Source organism: Lygodium microphyllum, chromosome 14 (assembly GCF_053477565.2).
Source record: "Lygodium microphyllum isolate KBCC chromosome 14, Lygodium_microphyllum_v1.1.10, whole genome shotgun sequence".
Classification (NCBI taxonomy): domain Eukaryota; kingdom Viridiplantae; phylum Streptophyta; class Polypodiopsida; order Schizaeales; family Lygodiaceae; genus Lygodium; species Lygodium microphyllum.
The window spans coordinates 150,374,020-150,394,981 of record NC_141148.1 but is presented as its reverse complement, the minus strand read 5'-3'; the positions used below and the strand labels follow the sequence as shown (position 1 = coordinate 150,394,981).

The window sequence follows — 20,962 nt, the reverse complement described above, 5'->3', positions numbered from 1 at the left end:
ATGACATTTTTAGACCATATCTTGATGATTTTGTACTTGTCTTCTCTGATGACACCTTGGTTTATTCCAAGGAATAGGAGAATCATGAACCCCAAGTTTGCATTGTCCTTGAGAGCATGAGGTCACACAAGCTCTATGCTAAGAAGAAAAAATGTACCTTCCTCAAGAGACAAATTGAATATCTTGGGTTTATTGTGACAGAAGGGGGAATGTTTATAGACCCTACAAAGGTTAAGGATGTCCAAGAGTGGCCTCCACCAACCACTGTCAAAGAAGTGCGTAGTTTTCTTGGCCTAACAGGATGGTATAGGATCTTCATTAAGAACTATGCCTTAATTGCAGCACCCCTCACCAATCTACTAAAAAAGCAGGTTGCCATAGTGTGGACGCCCACCAAACAATCAAGTTTTGATCAACTTAAGTATAACTTAGTGACAACACCAATTCTGAAACTCCCTAACTTGAGCAAGGATTTTGAAATTGGCACATATGCTAGCTCACTTGCACTAGGCTGTGTACTAATGCAAGAAGGTCATCCTATAGCATATTCTTTGAGGAAGCTAAAAAACCATGAAAAAATTTATGCTACTCACAACCTGGAGTTGCTAGCAGTTATTCATACTCTCAAACTTTGGTGACACTATTTGCTTGGCAACAAGCTCTCTTTGGTCCCAGACCTCAAGAGCCTCAAATGGATCTTCACCCAAGCCGACCTCAATATGAGGCAATGCCGTTAGATTGAGGTTCTACAAGAGTATGAATTTGAGATTAGGTATATACATGGTAAGGAGAATGTGGTCGCTGATGCCTTAAGTTGCAAGTCAATTCCTCAATTCTCTTATTATGGAGGAACCTTCAATGGTGGAATCATTAGCGACTATGGTGTCAATGCCTAGTAACCCTATCCTTGAATTAGCTAAGGAGGAAGCTAGCCATGACCCAGAATATCTAAAGATTATACAGGATATTTTGGAAAAGGACCAAAACCCCAAACTTAAGATCAAGTTTCAAAAATTCTCTTTCAATGGACAAGATTATGCATTCCCTCAAGAAAGAAACTTAAACAAAGAATACTTTGGGAAGCACATGACTCCCCCTTTTCAGGCCATCCCAGATATGTTAAGACCCTCAACACAGTTAGAAAGAGCTTTCGTTGGGAAAAACTTAAGATAGATGTGCTTAATTATGTCACGGAATGCTTGTTTTGCTACTACATTAAGGTAGAGCATGTCAAGATGCCTGGAAAGCTACAACCTCTTAACATTCCTCAAATGAAGTGGGAATTTATCAGCATGGACTTTGTTGTTGGATTACCTTCACTTCAGGGAGGATACAATTCAATTATAGTTATAGTAGATATGCTCATCAAGGTTGCACATCTTATTCCAGTCAAGACAACTATAAAGCTTAGGATATTGCCAGATTATTTATTAAGGATATTTTCACACTCGATGGGTTGCCCAAAAGGATCATTAGTAACCACGACTCTCTCTTCACATCTCACTTCTAGAGAGGGATATTTGAAGCCATTGGGACTCAATACATCCTATCCCCCTCAAACTAATGGCCAAACAAAGAGAGTCAACAAAGTCATTGAAGATATTCTTAGAGCATATTGCTTCTACAAACCCAAGAAATGGATGCATTATCTACCATTGGTAGAGTTTGCCTATAATGCTTCTTACCAACAAAGCATTCAAATGACATCTTTCCAAGCATTGTATGGGCATGGCAGTCATACTCCATTGAATTTTTCATAACCTACCTTAAGGGTAGAGGCTTCCAAGAAAATGCTAGAGGAAATGGATGAGCATGTTAAGACCATCAGGCAAGACATTAGAGCTGCCAAGGATAGGCAGAAAGCTTATGCAAATCTGAATAGACAAGAGCGGCTACACCCTTTACCTTCTTTGTGGACCATCAAGCCTTGCTATACCTAGTGACCAAACCTTGCGCTACAAGATGCATAGCTCGGTGGCTCCTTCTACTTTTGGAGTTTGACTTCTCTTGATTGTATGGAAGGGAAAACAACACTACATGGCTGATCATATGTCACACATCCGCACAAGAGAATTCGTTGGAGAAGGCATTACCGATGAATTGCCAGACGCCCATCTCTTTAACCTCTCCAATGGGAGAGATTTATTCAAGGCCGATCTAATGCCATATTGGGTAGATGACATAGTCCAAGTGCTTGAACACGGACTGCCTGAACAACCAATAGAGAAGGCAAGGCTGAGGTGACTTATTCTCAAAATCCAACCCCACTAGTTGATAGCAGGCCAGCTGTATCACTTAAGGCAAGATGGATTGTTGCGTAGATGCATGTGCGAACATGAGATGTACGATATGCTCTCAGAGGCACATAGTGGGATTGCTAGTGGACACTTTAGCAGAGACACGACAGCCCGCAAGGTGTTGCAATCTCAACTATGGTGGCCAACACTGTTCCATGATGCCGCACAATTTGTTAAGCATTGTGACGAATGTCAGCGATGATGAAGGTCCCTATTCGCAAGGATCAAATGGAGTTGATCCCAATCATTGCACGACAACCCTTCGAAAAATGGGGAATCGACTTCATAGGACCCATAAGCCCCGCTGCACTTAGGCCAAATACATCATTGTGGCCATAGACTACCTAATGAAGTGAGTAAAGGCGAGAGCAATACGAAATAACGATGCTCGAACGACTGCCAAGTTCTTATGGGAGCAGGTGATCTCACAATTCGGATACCCCATCGAACTAGTTAGTGACTAGGGGACGCACTTCATCAATGAAGTGATAGCTCATCTCCTATCCACCTTCCTAATTATCCATCGAAAATTCTCCCCATACTACCCTCAAGCAAATGGATAGGTAGAATCCACAAATAAGATTCTTGTCAATGTCCTAACCAAGGTAGTCTCGGCCTCACACAGTGACTGAGATAACAAGATGATGGCAGCCTTGTGGGCTTACCCCACAGCTTACAAAATGGCTGTCGGATAGACCCCCTTTAGGTTGACCTACGGAATCGAAGCAATTTTCCCTGTATAATTCTTCGTGCCTAGCCTACTAATTGCACTTCAGGAGCGATGGGAAGGAAAGGAGGCATGGACACAATGCCTAGTTGCACTCGAACGCCTCTCAGAGACTCGCCTTCTAGGCACTCATGCACTCATAAGTGAGAAGGAACGATGCTGAGCTGGTTTGACAAGCATGTCAAGCAACGCGAATTTGAACAAGGTGACTTAGTGCTCCTATAATTAGTTAAGGGGCACAAGCAAAAAATGAAGTTTAGGGGTCTTGTACCTTTCAGAGTCCATGCGATTAGCCGAACGGGCAACGTTGAGCTCCTAGTGAGGGAATAGGCTTCTTCAATGGCAGTTGTGTCAAGAAATACTATCACCCCACGCATCCTTTGTATGAGCCATTGATGTTGGAACCACCTGTCAAGGTATGAGTAGCCACCATCACCGAAATTGATGATGAGGATAAGGATACCGTGGAGCCTACATACATGCACATCACGGTCACTGCCAAGCAAACATGTCTTCAATGCCTTAATTGACGAGGGAGTGGACTTCAATGTCTTGACTCACAATCATTGGATCCAACTTGGCAAACCACCCCTACAACCCACTAATGCCAAATTAAACCCATATGGGAGTCGCTCCTATGCACTTCTCGACAAGTGCAAGGCCATCGTTTCTATCAAGTTTGAGAGTGTACCAATGATCTTCTACGTGCTACCAAATCCAAGGATGCAAGCACACGGAGACACTACTAGGGAAAACCTTCAAGAAGCAAACTCATTGGAACATTGATTATGAGTTGCGGCGCATTCACCTTGCCATATGCAACATCTGCATTGATATAGCTTTCAGCAAGGGCTGCACGATAGCACAGTCCGCACGGCCACCTGGTAGAACTCTTAGCAACCAAATCTAAGGAGAAGGGTAGTGCTCGGCCACCACCCACCACCCACCACCTCTCAAGACCCACTGCTCGTGGTAGCAAAAGCTAAGGCTCAACAGCCTAGTTTTCATTGGAGACCTAAACAGCCGCAACCACCGCCTACGAGTTGTTGCACACAACCTCATAAGACTTGAACCTCTAAACCTAGGACACCAAGGCACAGTTACAAAAATCGGTGCATGATCAAGCAAAGGTGAGTCCCTAAATCCCTCCTTCACGTATAAGGCTACTACGAGGGGAATGCCTGGATATGGATCCTTAAAGCTCACGCGACCAAGGGCACCACTCGTACACTATGCCCAAGCCTGATCACCCCTAGTCCCATAGAACCTCAAAACCATAAACTGTAGTGCTCCATAAGCCCACCTCCATCAAGCTCATCCACACATATGCCTAAGAGATTCGAACAAGCCTATCGGCCCGAACTATAGACATCGCCTCATGAGCCATCACCCACTAGGGCCCATCTGACTACAATGATTTACTCTAAAGGTAGTAGTCCATCAAAAGTAGCTGCCGCTTCCCCAGCCCTAAGCCAAGAAGCCCAACCGCAACCTAAATTGAGAACTATTGCATTTTAGTTAGAAGTGACTCTTGGTGGACAATTTTTCACTCATACTAGCTTTGGACATTCTTGGGAGACATTTGAACTTGCCTTCGCAAAGGCAGCAAACTCCACAACTGTGTTTCTCAACAGGGAGATCTCTAAAGAGCAAGCCCTCAAACAGCGCCTCATCATGTCATATGATCAGCGAACCACTTTTGCCATCACTAACCAAGAAATTGCAGAATTGTTCAAACTTGCCGAGACTGAATCCCCGTTCTTGCGGCACTGGTACACTCTTAGGTTGCAATCCAAAGTAGAGGGATGTGCAGTCATGAAGAACACTGAGCAACAGTGCCGCGCAATCAAAATAGCATAGTACAACCCCACTTATATCGTGCCAACCTCGTATAGAGTGTTAACCACTCTTCGCGACCGCCCCTTGGAAGAACACATCTAGGGACATTCTTACCTCGATCACCTACTGACTGAGGAGGAGCTACATATTGCTACTCAAGGTGCCTCTGGTGACTTTCTAACAGATGTTCACACTTACATTACACATGTTGGCACTCGCCCTTTTGATCTCGATCGCATAGCTCAGTTAGAGTACAACCCCAATTTCTACACTTAGTTCCTACGCCGATAACTCCTAGGCCCATTGCAGAATGTCCTCAACCTCCAAAACCTTCAATCCTAGGAAGGATTCTTCTCAAGCTGGGAAGGGAAGGGGAGTGAGATAAATCAAGTGAGGTGAATCAATTAAAACCAATGAAAATCAAGCAAAACGCATAAGCACGTAAACAACGAGCGAGATAGGAAAATGTCAAGAGAACTTTGAAATACAGGGCAAAAAGTTAAAGCCGGAAGGGAAGACTCCACATTGGATAGGATTTTCATGCTTTCATTCAATAAACATATAGAGTCTTTCTTTTTAGACTGTGACTTTTCTTGTGAATTCTTAATGTGGAAGCACTAATGGAAACTTGGGATTATGATAGGAACAAAAGATATTGCAGCAAGACCGTGCCCACTGACTTCCATTCACGGAAGAGGAAAGAGCGCAGTACAACATCACTCTTGAGAGCCACGCCTACAACTAGCTTAAGTTCCGAACCATTCACAACGTAGAGGGTGTGGTGGCCAAGGAGGAAGCGGCCAGGAGAGTCATTGAACAATGCAACTTCACCAAGTACCTCGGAAAATTTGTGCAAGAACATAACCACACAAAGTGTGTGGAGTTCCTCAGGTCTTATGACCTTGACAATGAGTGTGGCACCGTCACAATAGGAAGGGGAGAGAACGCCAAACAGGTACAAGTTCGCTTAACCCTTGCCTTGGTGGAGAATGCGTTGGGACTGGAGCCAAAGGTAGAGAAGAAGCAGAAGAGGGATGTGTATGCCATGTTGAAAACGAGAAAGGAGGACGTGCTAACAAACGACGGCATTAGCATCCAAGACATCCCTGATGTGGAAGTGAGATTGCAAGCAAAACTAGTACACGCGCTCTTCTCCAGCCTGTGCTACAATGTCTTAATGCATCGAATCAGCGTGCCTATACTGGGAGAATGTAGCAGCTTACACCCTGCATGAAGTCGACTCGAACGGTTATATGCGTAAAACTATCGACCAGGCGGCTAAAGCACTAGCTTTAGGAAGCACACCAGCAGAGGAGAGTCCCCAACTTCCAAGGCCACAAAAAGAAAGAAGGCCTCGTTTATTGCCTATGGAAGCATTTTGATTGTACTCATCTAGGAGGTAGTAAAAGAGACACAGGATGCAGAAGAAGGGGAAGGAGAAATGCTCGACAGGTCACCCCCTCACCAGAACCAAGAGAGGTCTAGTGACAAGACCGAGACTAATAAGGAAGGGCAAGGACAACAAGAACAATCAAGCAAAAAGCAGGCCAAGGAACCCAAGAAGAAGACATCACAAAAGAAAAAGAAGTCGGACGAAGGCCGCAAGAAGGAGAAAGAGGATTTGGAAAAGGCAAAAAGAAAATCCCTCAAGGAGGCAGAGAAGAGGGAAAAGAAGGAAAAAAAACAAAGGAAGAAGTCAAGAGGGCTGAAAAGGTTTCAAAACAGGAGGCCGAGAGACGAGAAAAAGAGAAGAGCAGGAAGAAAAAGAGAAACTAGAGGAAGAGTATAGGAAAGCTGAAGAAGAAAGGCAAAGAAGAGCTGCGGAGGAAGAAGAGAAACTAAGAAGGAAGGAGGAGGACTTGGCCGAAGCCACACGACGGTCCATTGAGCAGTAGTGTAGGGCTGACGATCCGGGAGCTTGGAGCCCGTTGAGGGAAGATGGGCATAGCTCTAGCACGTAGGTACCAGAAGCCACACCACTTGCTGTCTTTGAAGGCAAAGGCAAGGCCCTCCTCCATCCTATCCCCACCCTCATGGTGTCCTCCACTGAACCAACCACCCTCACCCCTAGCATCCCCACCAGCATTGAGGTTTCCAACTTCGTGGCCTGGATGATATATTTTATCAATGAAGAAATGGCCCAGGGAAAGAGCACAGAAACCATGGCCACGAGGCACAAGAGACCAGCCGCCCGCAGATGCTGAGTCGAGACAGGACTAGAAGCATCTAAGAGTGGAAGCCTCGACCACCCCAACCCACGCAACAATGACGCCACTAGCCACTTACGACGAGTACATCTCTGATTTGCTCTCCCAATTGGAGAGGGCAAAGGAGGAAAAGAGGATGGCTATGGCTGAGTTGGTGGTAGAAAAGGAGTTAGTAGCCGCTTTCCAGCTTGAAAAAACCCGCACAATAGCCATGGAACAATAAAAGATCGTTGACCTCAGTAAGGAATTAAAAGCCAAGGAAGACATGTAAGAAAGCTACAAGCAGTGGCTCGAGGATGAGAATCAAGAACTGGTGCAGATGCAGCGGGAATATAAGCTCCTGATGCAACATGGGAAATTGGAGGTGAAAACCGCCAACATCAAGCAAATGATGGAGGTATTAAATTCCAAAGAGAAGAAGAGAAAGCAAGAGAGGGAGCAACAACAAAAGGAGATCGAGTCTATGACCACGAGTCTATGACCAATCAACTACACTTGGGAAGGAAAGAGCACGAGAATATGAGCAGAGAATATGAGCAGGGAAGGAAAGACCTCCATGGTGGATTCCATGTGGAGCTGGTGATTTGGGAACGGTACGAAAAATAAAAAGACCCATTCACCTTTAGCTTCCTCATGCCTAACAGCCTGCGGAGGGTCCTACCAATCAAGGTGATGGAGGAGATGATCGCGACTGGCGGCGGCCGACTGGGATAGAAATGGCTAGAAGAAAGGGAGGGGACCCCCACTCTGTGGGAAAGGGAAGAAGCAGAGTTTTGGCAAGACAAGGTGTTCGAAATACCACTTATTGTACAAGGCTACAACTGCCAACCCCTATGGAGGAGGCGAGTGTGCGATATTAGCATGCTCTCCTAGATGGCTTTTTGTAACACTGCCCTATGAGAGGAATGACCCCACATTCATGGCGTATCCTCATAGGGTAGGTGTGGATTTTATTGCCACCCTCCATGGGCGTCATGATTTCCCCATCATCTACAACTCCAATTCCGCCTCCTTCGAACATGCCCTCCTTTTTGACTCGGGAAGCCTAAATGATTCCATGACGCGTTTTCTCACGGACTTATCTTCATGCCCCGATCTAGCCTTTATAACTACTTGTAATTATCTTAGGCTACTTAAGCTACTACTCAAGCAGGACCTGACCCCACAAGAGTGTGGCTTGCCTCCCCTCTTTTTTGACCCTAATGCCATTGACAGCTATGCCATGGTGCGTTTAATGATGAGAGCTAACCTTCTCCCCTCCTTTTGCCTAGCTCTCCTAGAGGATATGAATGACAGCCAGTTCACTATGGTGCAACCATCCCTTCCTCTCCACCACCTCCCTCCACGTCCGCATGAACCTCAAAGGGTACATGCAAAGCCATCAATTTTTTAGCAAATCCATCCAACCCTCTTCTCCGCCTAAATCAGACGAGGAAGATTAGATAGAGGCTATCATTCTACTAGTGTAATACTACTTTTTTTTTAAAAAGAGTATCCAAGGAAGAGCAAGTGGAACATTACACATGGAATGGACAAAACAACTCAATACAACAGCACTTGGCACCAACGTAGAGCATGATCACTACACCTAGGGGTCCTCAAGCTAGGCGTGCTTGGTGGCTTCGGTCGGCTAGCTCCGCTCCTCACCGCCTAGCCCCTTTTGCTTCCCCATTTCACGCTTAGGGCCCATCAAGCGTAGGACATACCTAGGGAGGTCACACTCACCTATGGTTAGACCTATCACTCTAAGCTACTTGCACTGCACCTCTTGCATGAATGGGACCCCCAAGTGTGGGATATCACCCAGGCTAGTCATGGTTAGACCCAACTCCCCATTCCACCAGCACGAGCACATGGCACTACACAATAAGGTAGACACCCCCCCTTAGGTAGAGCACTGCACCCTTTCCTTCCAAGCATCACAACAGCGACCAACCACTGAATTCAGAGGCCTCCATCAACCACTTGCTATTCGTTTGACTTCTCCAACAAACCTTACTACCAAGCTTCCACGAGCACCCAAGTCTACACGTGGCCTTGCCTTACACTACTACTGCACCAACTGCCTCTTAAACCCCAACAGTCGCCAAGAGTGCCATGGGACTGGCACCTGTCTCGGAGGGGGGAATGTTAACCCCAAGCCAAGAAGGTGGAAGAATGCCCAAACCAAGAAGGCAGAAGAAGGAATGAAAAAGCAAGAAGAAGACGGAAGAGGAGCAAAGACACGCAATCCGCCTCTAAAGATAAGCCTGGGCCAAAAGCGTAATTTTAAATAAAAGGCACCTCAAAAACTCCAACTCTTTTAAAAGAGGACCAGGCTCCCTCCTGTGCCACTTGTAAAAGAATAGATGGGTATAGGCTTAGGGCATGAAGCAAGAAGAAGGAATTAGAAAAAGGGACCTTACCACAATGGCCGGTCATGTAAAAATGGATGGGCGCCCATGGGGTTTTAGGGTTTGTATATATAAAGTTCAAAAAGTGAATGGAAGCTCATTCTTTGGTATGTGGCTAACAAGAGCTCTTCTCTTCTTCTCTTCTTCTCTTCTTCTCCTCTTGTTGCTTGTGTGTGCTCTTGAGAGAGGGAGTGTGAGGGAGTGAGTGTGTGAGAGTGAGGGATCAAGAGGGTGAAGCTCTTCACCATCTCCTCTTCTCTTCTCTTCTCTTCTCTTCTTTTCTCTTCTCTTCTCTTCTCTTGCACATGCAGCTATGGTGGATGGAGCTTGGAGATGGAGGAGGCTTGAGGATGCTTGAGCTAGCATCTAGGATCGTGGAGCTACAGGTGTGTGCGAGAGAGCAGGCAACTCATGTCGACATCAAGGTAAGCTCACTACACTCGTAGGATCGACGGTGTGTTGGCTATGTGAGAGGTAGCCATTAGAGCTTGCTTGGAACGCTTGAAGCAATAAGCGGTCCGTGGGTCTTGGCAGTTGAGCGAAGGCTCCCACATCAACCTTGCAAAACCATACTCTTGACTTTACTTCAACTTTACATACATTGAGTGTTCCATTAATCCTTTTAATTTTTAGTCCATAAGTGGTTGCATCTACAACTACAAATGCTATCCTATCTGCCAATTCCTCCAATCTATTATGCATGTCTCCTTTCCCAAAGTTGGGCTCAAGAGAGGAAGCCTCGTTTCTATTGCATGTATTTTCTCATCTTTCCAAAATACTAAATTATTGGCTCATCTTTCCAAAATACAAAATTACATATCATGGTATGTGCTGACACAATCCATATGCTACTATAGGTATTCTCCTCTTTTGCCCTTGTAGACATTAAACTAATAGTTGTAGATGGCTAAGATCACCCATCGTAACCAAACCAAGAAAGTGGTAAACCAAAAGCACCTACCAAACCCCTACCAAGCCTCCCAAATCTCATTAGCCCTATTATTTCCAAGGATTTATAGTAGTCAATTAAGAGCAATAAGAAGCTTAAACTCTAGGACAAATCTTCTTGAAAAATGATCTAAACTATGTCTAGTACTCGTAAAGACTACTTTTATGTCAAAAGCTATTCAAAAGGACCAATTTGATGCATCCAAATCAAAAATCACAACAAGCTTCTCTAATTTTGACTATTTGTTATAGCTAGAAAGAACCGAAAGCATGTCCATACATGTCCAAAAACTCCTCTTTGGTGAAACATAAAAGGACCCTGACCATGAACCAAGCATAATCCACTATAAAGGGATAAAAAAGAGTGCATGAAATCCATATATAGCATTCAACTCTTTTTTCCCCTATGATAAACAATCAACTCAACCGATAAATGGAGCTCTAAGCTTGTAGAACAATCCACCAATGATCAAGGGTCAATCTTCCATTGTTAGAGGCTATGTATCCACTAGGTGGGTGATAACATAGATGGTTCAAAGAGAGAAGAGGATAAAATCAAAAGTTTTTCTTCAGCCTTGTACGCTCTATTGATGAATGTCAAAATTGTCCCAAATCAGGCCACAAATAGTACTCATGACACATAATACTCTCCTTTCATGAGCACATATGAATCTTCTAATGGTAAAGTCTGAGATGCAAGCATAAGAAGCTATGGATAGGTCAGAGACAAAAGAAGAGAACAAATCTGAGTATTTAGCCCTAAAAACCCTATTCCAAAGCTGATACAGCAACACACTCTCTCCAAGAGAGCTTATTTGCCTAAACCAAAAAGTCATTTTACCTTCCTCCAATCGTTTAGAGCTTTCTCCTCAATTGCTACTTGAATTACATGGCACCCAAGAGCTCTCATCCATCCCTCTTTCTCCAGAATTGGTACAACACAATGGCACCTACCTAAATAGGTTGAAAATTATGCAAAAGATCCTGGCCTCTATGACTCCTTGTCTACCACTTAACTCTCTAGTGACTCACTTGAGTGACTAATCAAGGCTTAAATCAAGCCATACACTAGCATGACTTGTCAAATGCTTCCCAAGGCCATAAGATAAGTCAATCTTTAAGCAGACTATCATTACTTGGTGAAATAGACAATAATTCTACTATTGCTAACTCCAATTAAGTGTTAATTTTCACACTATGTATTGAAACTCCTTCAACAACGTCATATAACACAACTTCATGATGTGAAAGTGAAGAAGTATACCTTTAAAAAGGGATAATTGGTCTTGTATGATGATGCACATGGGAAGCTTTTTCTTGAAAAATTAGAGCCTAACTGGGATGGTCCCTACATAATAGTTAGAATAAGTAAATATAAGTCCACCATATTATTAGCATATACATGTTAACCCCCCAAGATGTGCTATTTTTGACATAATTTTTTAGCTTCAATGTAACATTTTGTCTTACATACATATTTTTCTCTTCAAGTCAAATCCAAAATAATGTATCCTGCCATGGTTATTAGCCAATCTATAATTATCAAACCATGGTCCAAAAAGCCTTCCACATGTCAAGATGAGTGTGTGAAGTTCTACTTCTTTTCATTTGAGCTTAAAGACCCAATTCAAAGGTCTAGCTAATAAGTCCATGGTATTACTGGTTGATCTTGAGGGAGTGGAATTTAAAAATAAGGTTAATCTTAATAAGATTAAACCTTATTATCTATAAATGCACTAGCGAAATAAATCCCTTGTAGGTCAATGCGAGGCTGATCAGAAACCTACAAGAGTAAATATTGGTTGATGGGGCGGCTGATTTCTTATCTGGAACACCCATACTTAGAGGAGTGATATCATCAAGAAAAGCTTATCGAGTGGAGTAAAGGATATAAAGCGATTGAGCAATAGGACATATCATTTATCTGGAAAATCAAAGTCTTCTGTCATCACTTCTTACAAATTCTGACAAGCATCCCTATTATATTAAACAAAAAAGGTGGGATTGAGCCTTCAGTACATGCTCTAAATATGTTAAATTTTGACTATTATAATTATGAGTAGAGGTGACGATGGCTATTATGTGAATCCATTGTGGACGCACACATTCTACTTTGATGGAGCGTCTAGGGGTCCCAACAAGAAAGGGAGTATAGGGGTAGTTATTAGAGATCCCCGACGTAGAGTCGTGATGAAATTGATTGTTTCTCTCGAGGTTGGATTTACCAATAACATGGCGGAATACAAAGCTTTAATCATGGTCCTGAATATTGCTAAGAAAGGTAGTATCCATCAATTGTTAGTAAAGGGGGATTCCCAATTGGTATTGAATAGACTAAATGGGACATACATAGTTTGAAATTCTATTCTCTCTATGTATTATCACACTGCTATGACCCTGCTCAACGAGTTTGAGAGTGTCTCTTCAACTGGTTCCACGTTATTGGATTCAATTTGTAGACTCATTAGCACAGGTATGCTAGTGCTACTACCTCCTCATCCTCATCCTCTAATTCAGTAATCGTGGCTATACGGACATTGATAGGGGCTTCTAGCATAGGGTGCTCATGCAGTGGATGTGTGGGAAAGTAATACATTATGTGACTGCCATGTAAGAAGCCTATGCTCTCACCTTTGAGGGTTTCAAGTTTTATGTTGCCCGTCCTACTAATGGTGTGCACTCAGAAAGGTCCTAGTCCTTGAAATTTCATTTTTTGCTTTTGGCTCTTTACCGAGTACAGCGAAACAAGGTCTCCCTTCTCAAAATTGCACTATTTGACATGCTTGTCAAACCATATCTTCTGTCATGCTTTCTCACAAATGGAGCGGCATTCCTCGTACTCATCATCAGAATCAGCTCCTCCTGACTTCTCATCATCCCCTAGACTCTTGTCTCTAGCCTGTCCTTCATCGATGACTAAGGTCCAATTGTATAGTAAGTTTAGATCGTGCACCTTAGTCCATTTCCACTTAGACTCTTCCAGCAGATCTCTAAGGGGCTTGAGATTAGTAGCGAGTTTGCTTGGCCAATCTGCCTGTTAGGTATTCTTGGATCTTGTGAAGTTCCAGCCTATTGCTAGGGATATAGAAAGAGATAGGCCTTGGTTGGCTGCTTGAGCCCCTGGCCATCATGCAATGTGGCACTGTGGGCTCCTTCATCGACACACTCATAGTTTTTGCAGCCTATTTGTATGTCTCCTCTCCGTCTAAGAATGGGAGATCGATGGTTACTAGGACATGCATCGAATCTTGCTCATCCTCCGGGCAAGGGATGTACTTGGTTAATGGCCCATACGATTTCTTTAGTGGCACATCACCCTTGAATATGGTAGAGATGGCATCTAGGTTGAGAGGGGTTGTCTTCCAAGTGTCCATCTTAACCCTTATTGCTTCCATTTGATTTTCTAGGAAGATTAGACCGTTTTCCTAGTCTTCAATGACTCGAGCGTTCCTTATCCAGGATCAACCTAGCAAAATGTCATAATCCACTTCCTTCATGACGATGAAGTTCACAGAGAAGTGGAAAACCACTATCTTCACTGGTCAATTCTTCATGACTCCAAAAGGCCTTACCTTCATTTTGTTGGCTAGAGTGGCAGTGAACCTAGCGGTTTCGACAAGCGGGTTTCCCCAAGCCTGGAGCATAGTGTGGCTCAACACACTCACTCCTGCCCGAGTATCTATGATTCCCTTTCGTGTTATGTCTACTAGGGCTAGGATAGGCAAAATTGTGTGCATCTCAGTGCCTTCCCAAAAGGAATTAACATGTAGTGACTTCGGCACTAAGTGCAATGTCAAGCTGGGTGGTATCTGTGTGACTGCATCATGATCTTGCAAATCAGTGGCAACATGCTCCATCGGTTCTTTTACCCAATGTTTCAAATCGTGCCATAGCATGGGGTGATACTTGAGCAGGTATTCTAAAATTAGAGTCACTTGGGTGGTCACTAACATGGCTAGTAGATTGCTGATTGCTTGCCTCTCTCTTAGGTTCATGCTTCTTGGCCATTAGTCTTGGCTGACTAGTTGGCCCGTGGCATCTAAACCTGGCCTAGCTAGCACCGCCTGTGGAATGGGTGCATCTCTCCATCTTGGTTGTGTAGGTGAGGCTGGCATGCTCATAGTAGAGAGTGTTGAGATATCGAGCTCCACTCGTGATATGCCAAGGTGACCGTTGTGCATTTATGTCACCGACTTGTCAGTTGCAGATGCGGTTGGTACACCGCCCATGAATAATAGCTACATGATAGCTATCCTTATCTACTCTAGTTCGTGGCTCAGTTAGTATGCCACCTTAGTTAGTTGAGTTTGGTTTGAGACCCATATATAGGGTTCTTCTATTTCCTTGTACCAGAGTTCTTTTGGCTTACATAACTAAGAAGAGGAAAACTGTTTTCAGCCTCCACCTGTGTGTGTATTTCCCCATTGTGCAAGCAAGAAAGCAAGCCAAGCTCGCGGTGTTCTGGTAAGAGGAGTAGTGTTGCTTTCATTTTCTATTTTGGGAGCAGATCTCTGCAGATAGCACAGCCGGAAATTGCAAGAGTGCATTGTCTCAGGTTGAGACGCCCTTCGCGGTGAAGCAAGAGGCCAGTATATGCTGCGGGAGAAGGGCTTTAGCCCTCGGCGACCCTGTTTTTTTTATTTGAGGCCATTTCAGGGCCTGTTTTGGAGGCGAAAGTTTTCTGCACGCACTCAGGAAAAGGCCCAGTTTTATGCTGTGCGACCACTGTTCTATAAGTCGGTGAAAAGTTACTGTAGAAATTGCATCGTATGCCTGTGCGCAAAGACATTGGGAGTTACAGAATCATCCTTGTTGCTTATTGATGCAAAATCGTCACTAGGAAGTGACTGTGTGGTTAAATACCACTTTCGTCAGTTTTGCAGATTTGCCCTTGTGAGGCTGAAGCTGTGTTCTCTGCAGTGACAGAATTTTTTGTAGTATTCTGTAATGGCGTCTGATTCTCTTTCACAGATTGTAACTGAAAAGCTTGACAAGAACAACTTCCAAGCATGAAAGTTTAGAATGACGAATTTCCTTAAGGGAAAAGGATATTGGGAATTTGTTGCAGGAAATGAAGAAGAACCAGTTCTTCCTGATGTTCCCAATCAACAGCAAATGCAGGCATTCAAAGCATGGCATGAGAGAGCCAGGAAAGTTATGTACTGGCTGTCTATCAGTATTTCAGACTCTATGATTGTGCATATTCAGGATGCAAGTACGCCAAAGGAGGCATGGATACTTTGTCAAAAATGTATAGCACAAATACGCAAGCCAGGAAAATGCAGCTCAAGCAAGAGTTGCATAATGTGCAAAGAGAAAATATGAGCATCAATGACTACCACATGAAGGTGAAGAAGATTGCAGATGCACTTGCTTCCATTGGGTCACCAGTGGAAGATGATGATTTAGTTTCTGTGACCTTGAATGGTCTAGGAAAGGATTATGCACAGTTCCGAACATCCATTTCTGTCCGTGAAAGATTTCCTGATTTTGAGGAGTTGATTGCTCTTCTAATTTCTGAGGAGCAGAGAAATGGTGGTGCATCTTCTTCAGGAGGAACTTCAAAAGAAGTTGTCTTCTACTCAAATGCTGGAAGAGGTAGAGGCAGAGGTAGAGGAGGCCGATTTGGAGGCCGTGGTAGAAATCAGAATATGCAGCAAACTCAAGAAAACCAGTCCTATGGAGGAGGACGTGGTAACTCTAGAGGCAGGGGGAGCCAAAGAGGTCGTAGTGGATGGCAAAGAGGCCAAAATGCAAACAGCAATGTTGAATGCTACTACTGTGGTAAAATGGGTCATATGGCTAAAGACTGCTATAAAAAGCAGAATGATATCATGAATGGAAAATTGCAATAAGGGAATTATGCATCTTCTAGTAGACAGGGTGATAACAGAAATGAGCATTTGTTTATAGTGCAGCACATGAACAATTATGTGACAAGTGCAGAAGAAAGCAACGATGTGTGGTATGTTGACTCAGGTGCATCAAACCACATGACAGGTCATGCAGAATGGATGGAGGATACAAGGAAAATGGAAAAACCAGGATTTGTGGAGACTGGTGATGATACTGCACATCCTATTGTGCAGATTGGAAAAATTCATTTGTCTATGCAGGATGGGAAAAAGAAATACCTATCCGATGTATTTCATGTCCCGAATATCACCAAGAATCTGGTTTCTGTTGGTCAAATGGTTGAGCAGGGCTTGCAGGTCAGATTTAATCCTCATGGATGCTTTGTTGAGGATATGAAAAATAAATGTCACTTGATAGTAAAAGGAAAAAATAAGGGCATAATTTTTACGTTGGATGAAGACATGCCTGAATTGAGTGCAGCAATGTTTGCAGATGGGATCGGTGTAGTTGCAGATATTGATATCTGGCATAAACGCATTGGTCATGTTAATGTACAGCAACTTAAATCAATGCAGGCCCAAAATATTATTGCAGGATTGCCTAAATTCAAGGTTGCAGAAATGCATAAGGTATGTGAAGCCTGTCAATTTGGAAAACAGGCAAGGAAACCATTTCCTAGATATGTTCAAGAGAGTGAAAAGCCATTGGAATTAATCCACTCTGATGTGTGGACTACTAAAGCTACATCTCTTGGAGGCTGTCATTATTTTGTCACTTTTATTGATGACTATAGCAGAAAAGTTTGGGTGTATTTTATGAAAAAGAAAAGTGAAGTTTTTGGGCATTTCAATACTCTTAAAGCTATGGTTGAAAAAGAAACAGGCCTGCAAATAAAATGCCTAAGGTCAGATGGAGGGGGAGAGTACCTCTCAAATGAGTTTGCAAGGTTCCTGCAGGAGCATGGCATAAAGCAGCAATATTCATGCAGTCATACCCCACAACAAAATGGAATTGCAGAAAGGAAAAACAGGCATATTGGAGAGGTATCTCGTGCCATGCTCAACGAAAAAGACTTGCCAGATTTTTACTGGGCTGAAGTAGTTGCTACAACAGTTTATATAATGAACAGGACTCCCACTGCAGCAATACATGGGATGACTCTAGAGGAGAGGTATACTGGTAGGAAACCAGATATTTCTCATTTGAAAATTTTTTGTTGCATTGCCTATGTACGTGTGCCAGATGAGTTGAGATCCAAGTTGGATCCAAAAGCTGAGAAGTGCATCTTTATTGGTTACTCTCTGCAGCAAAAAGGGTATAGATGCTATAACCCTTCTACTCATAAGTTTACAGTGAGTAGAGATGTTGTTTTTGATGAGATGAGTAGCTGGTATAAACCAGTAGATGTGATTGATGATGTAGATGCACAAAATGGTAATGCTGCACAGAATTCACAGCAGCAGACACAAAATATTAGTGGACCTAGAGTGTCCTCTAGCAGTGGTTCACATTCTTCACCATGGACAGGCAGATTGAGATCAGGAGAATCTTCTCAAAGCAATGTAGATAGTGGTATGCAGGTATCACGAAAAGGAAAAGAGAAGGTTGATCAGCCCATGTTTGATGTGAATGCAGGACACTCTTATGTGGATGGTGAATCCAGTGGCTCAGAACAGAGCATTGATGATGAGTTGGGTATTTCTTCTATTGTTACACCTGGAGTAAGGAAGACCAGGGATGATTTGAGAGCACCTGGGAGTGAACCTATTTTGCGCAGGTCTACGAGAGCTAGGTATCCTGTGGATAGGCTGAAATATGATGGATTTACAACCATTCACTATGCATATATGGTCAAAGTGGTACAGGAACCAGAACCCACTTCTTTTAAGCAAGCCATGGGAAAAGAAAAATGGGAGAAAGCCATGGATGAAGAAATGGATGCCTTGGAAGCAAATGCTACATGGGAATTGGTACCTTTGCCTAAAGGTAAGAATGCAATTGGCTGTAAGTGGGTTTATAAGGTGAAGCACAATGCAGATGGTTCTATGAACAGATACAAGGCAAGACTAGGAGTCAAGGGATATGCACAAACATATGGCATTGACTATGAAGAAACATTCAGTCCGGTTGCAAGGATGGCAACCATAAGAGCAGTCATTGCTATGGCTGCATCAAAGGGATGGTCTTTACATCAGATGGATGTAAAGAATGCCTTCTTGCATGGTGATTTGCAAGAAGAGGTCTATATGGAGCAGCCACCAGGTTATGTGCATGCTGTTCATCCTGAGTTTGTTTGCAGGTTGAAGAAAGCCTTGTATGGCTTGAAGCAAGCACCTAGAGCATGGTCTAACAAGATAGGACACTATCTTGTCACTATTGGCTTTTAGATTTCCAAGGCAGATTTCTCACTTTATGTGAGAAAAATAGAGAAAGGTATTATGCTACTTGTCATTTATGTTGATGATTTGATTATGACAGGTGACAGTGATGAAGATATCCTTCATGTGAAAATGCTATTGAAGCAGAAGTTTGAGATGAAGGATTTGGGAGAGCTGCGTTATTTCTTGGGCATTGAGGTGATTAGATCACCAAGTGGGATATAGCTCTTGCAGAGGCAGTATGGATTGGACATGTTGTCTAAATATGGGATGACAGGCTGTAAGCCTATTTTAGTTTCTTTGGAGCAGAATGTGAAGTTGAGCGCAGATGTAGGTGAGTTTCTAGAAGACCCTACTATGTACAGACTTATAGTAGGAAGCTTGATTTATATGACTATTACCAGGCCAGATTTGAGCTATGTTGTTGGATTGGTAAGTCAGTTTATGCAGGCTCCAAGGAAACCGCATTTGGATGCGGCTAGACGCATAGTCAGGTATGTGAAGTCCACATTGCAGTATGGACTATTTTATGAGACTGGGGTTCAGATACAGTTGCATGGATACAATGATGCTGATTGGGCTGGTAGCATTTCTGATAGACGATCTACCAGTGGATATGTGTTCTCTTTTGGGAGTGCTGCAGTCACTTGGAGCAGCAAGAAACAGCCTACAGTTGCCTTGTCCAGCACAGAGGCTGAGTACAGGGGTGCAGCAATGGCTGCATGTGAGGTAGCTTGGTTGCATAAGCTACTTTATGATATGCATCAGCCTACAGATGGGCCAGTTGTCATTTATTGTGACAACATGAGTAGTATACACTTGGCAAATAACCCAGTCTATCATGCTAGAACAAAGCACATTGAGGTGCATTATCACTATGTGCGGGAGAGGGTTTTACTAGGTCTTATTGATCTAGTTTATGTCAGCACAGAGGATCAGGTAGTTGACATATTTACGAAGGCATTGGGCGCAGAGAAGCTGCGCAAGTTCAGAGACCTGCTTGGTATGCAGGAATTGGGATTGAGCTCGAGGGGGAGTGTTGAGATATCGAGCTCCACTCGTGATATGCCAAGGTGACCGTTGTGCATTTATGTCACCGACTTGTCAGTTGCAGATGCGGTTGGTACACCGCCCATGAATAATAGCTACATGATAGCTATCCTTATCTACTCTAGTTCGTGGCTCAGTTAGTATGCCACCTTAGTTAGTTGAGTTTGGTTTGAGACCCATATATAGGGTTCTTCTATTTTCTTGTACCAGAGTTCTTTTGGCTTACACAACTAAGAAGAGGAAAACTGTTTTCAGCCTCCACCTGTGTGTGTATTTTCCCATTGTGCAAGCAAGAAAGCTACAAGTGAGACTCCTTCCTTCTCTCCCACAATCTTGACAGAGAGGTCCTTGATCTCATTCTCTAAAATAGGCTCAACGTCCTTGAGGTGCTCCTGGGCTTCCTTTAACCAATCCTTGACTTTTGCTATTTCCTCGAGTTGGTGCCTAGGGTGGGGATACTCCCCTGCCTTGGCACTCCCTTTCTTTGCCATCTTTGGAGCGGTGGTCTCTGCCTTTGTATCTGTGACCTTCTTACTAGTCAGTAGTGTTGTTGCATTCTCAGTCTTAAGCATGACCTTTTCATTAGTCTTTTTCTTCATTCTCCTTTAGCTCTTCTTTCCTATTCAGGCTACATCTAAATTGCTGGGCCATGGCAGTGATATGCCTGCCTGCTTTGTCTGTGCTCTTGTCATGACATGCATCGGGATGGGTGTGTCCTCGCTATCAGATGTCTTTACTCCAAACAGCCCCAAGGGCAATGATGGTACGATTGTCGAGCTAGGGGATCGGTTTGGGGATGAAACCCTACTTCCATGCTCAATTTGAAGCGTGCGTTGCTCAAGGCTCAAATCCATCGGTCCCGGCAACGGAACCAAAATGTAGGGTGCTCTAGCTCAACCCTCGAGACCTACAGACCGCTTATTTGTCAAGTTTTCAAGCCAAGCGGTCGTGGCTACCTCTCCAATAGCCACACGCTATCCCTACCCATGGGTTGTAGTGAGATTACCTTGATGCACATCGGTAGCTCCACGATCCTTGAGGCAAGCTCAAGCAGCCTTAATCCCTCTCCATTAAGCTCCATCTTCCATAGCCGCGCGAGACAAGAGAAAAGAAGAAGATGATGATGATGATGATGATGAGAGGAGATGGGGAGCTTCTTCTCCTCGATCTCTCGCTCTCACACACTCAGTCCCTCACTCTCTCACACTCCCTCACTCAAGTGCTCACAAGAAGACAAGAGAAGATAAGAAGAAGAACAAGCTTTTTT

The 20,962-nt window shown here is 43.7% G+C and overlaps 1 protein-coding gene across 4 annotated transcripts in view; it reads right to left on the bottom strand.

Moving 5' to 3' along the window:
- Positions 1-20,962, bottom strand: part of LOC148026232 (MADS-box protein SOC1-like) — a 91,502-nt gene that overhangs the window by 12,112 nt on the left and 58,428 nt on the right. For 3 of the 4 annotated variants that reach the window (XM_087693518.1, XM_087693520.1, XM_087693519.1), the window contains one exon: positions 11,676-11,759. The exons of the other annotated variant lie outside the window; for it this stretch is intronic. In XM_087693518.1, coding sequence (XP_087549644.1) covers positions 11,676-11,759 — 84 coding nt within the window. The remainder of the gene's footprint in view (positions 1-11,675; positions 11,760-20,962) is intronic. 4 annotated transcript variants of the gene reach the window in all.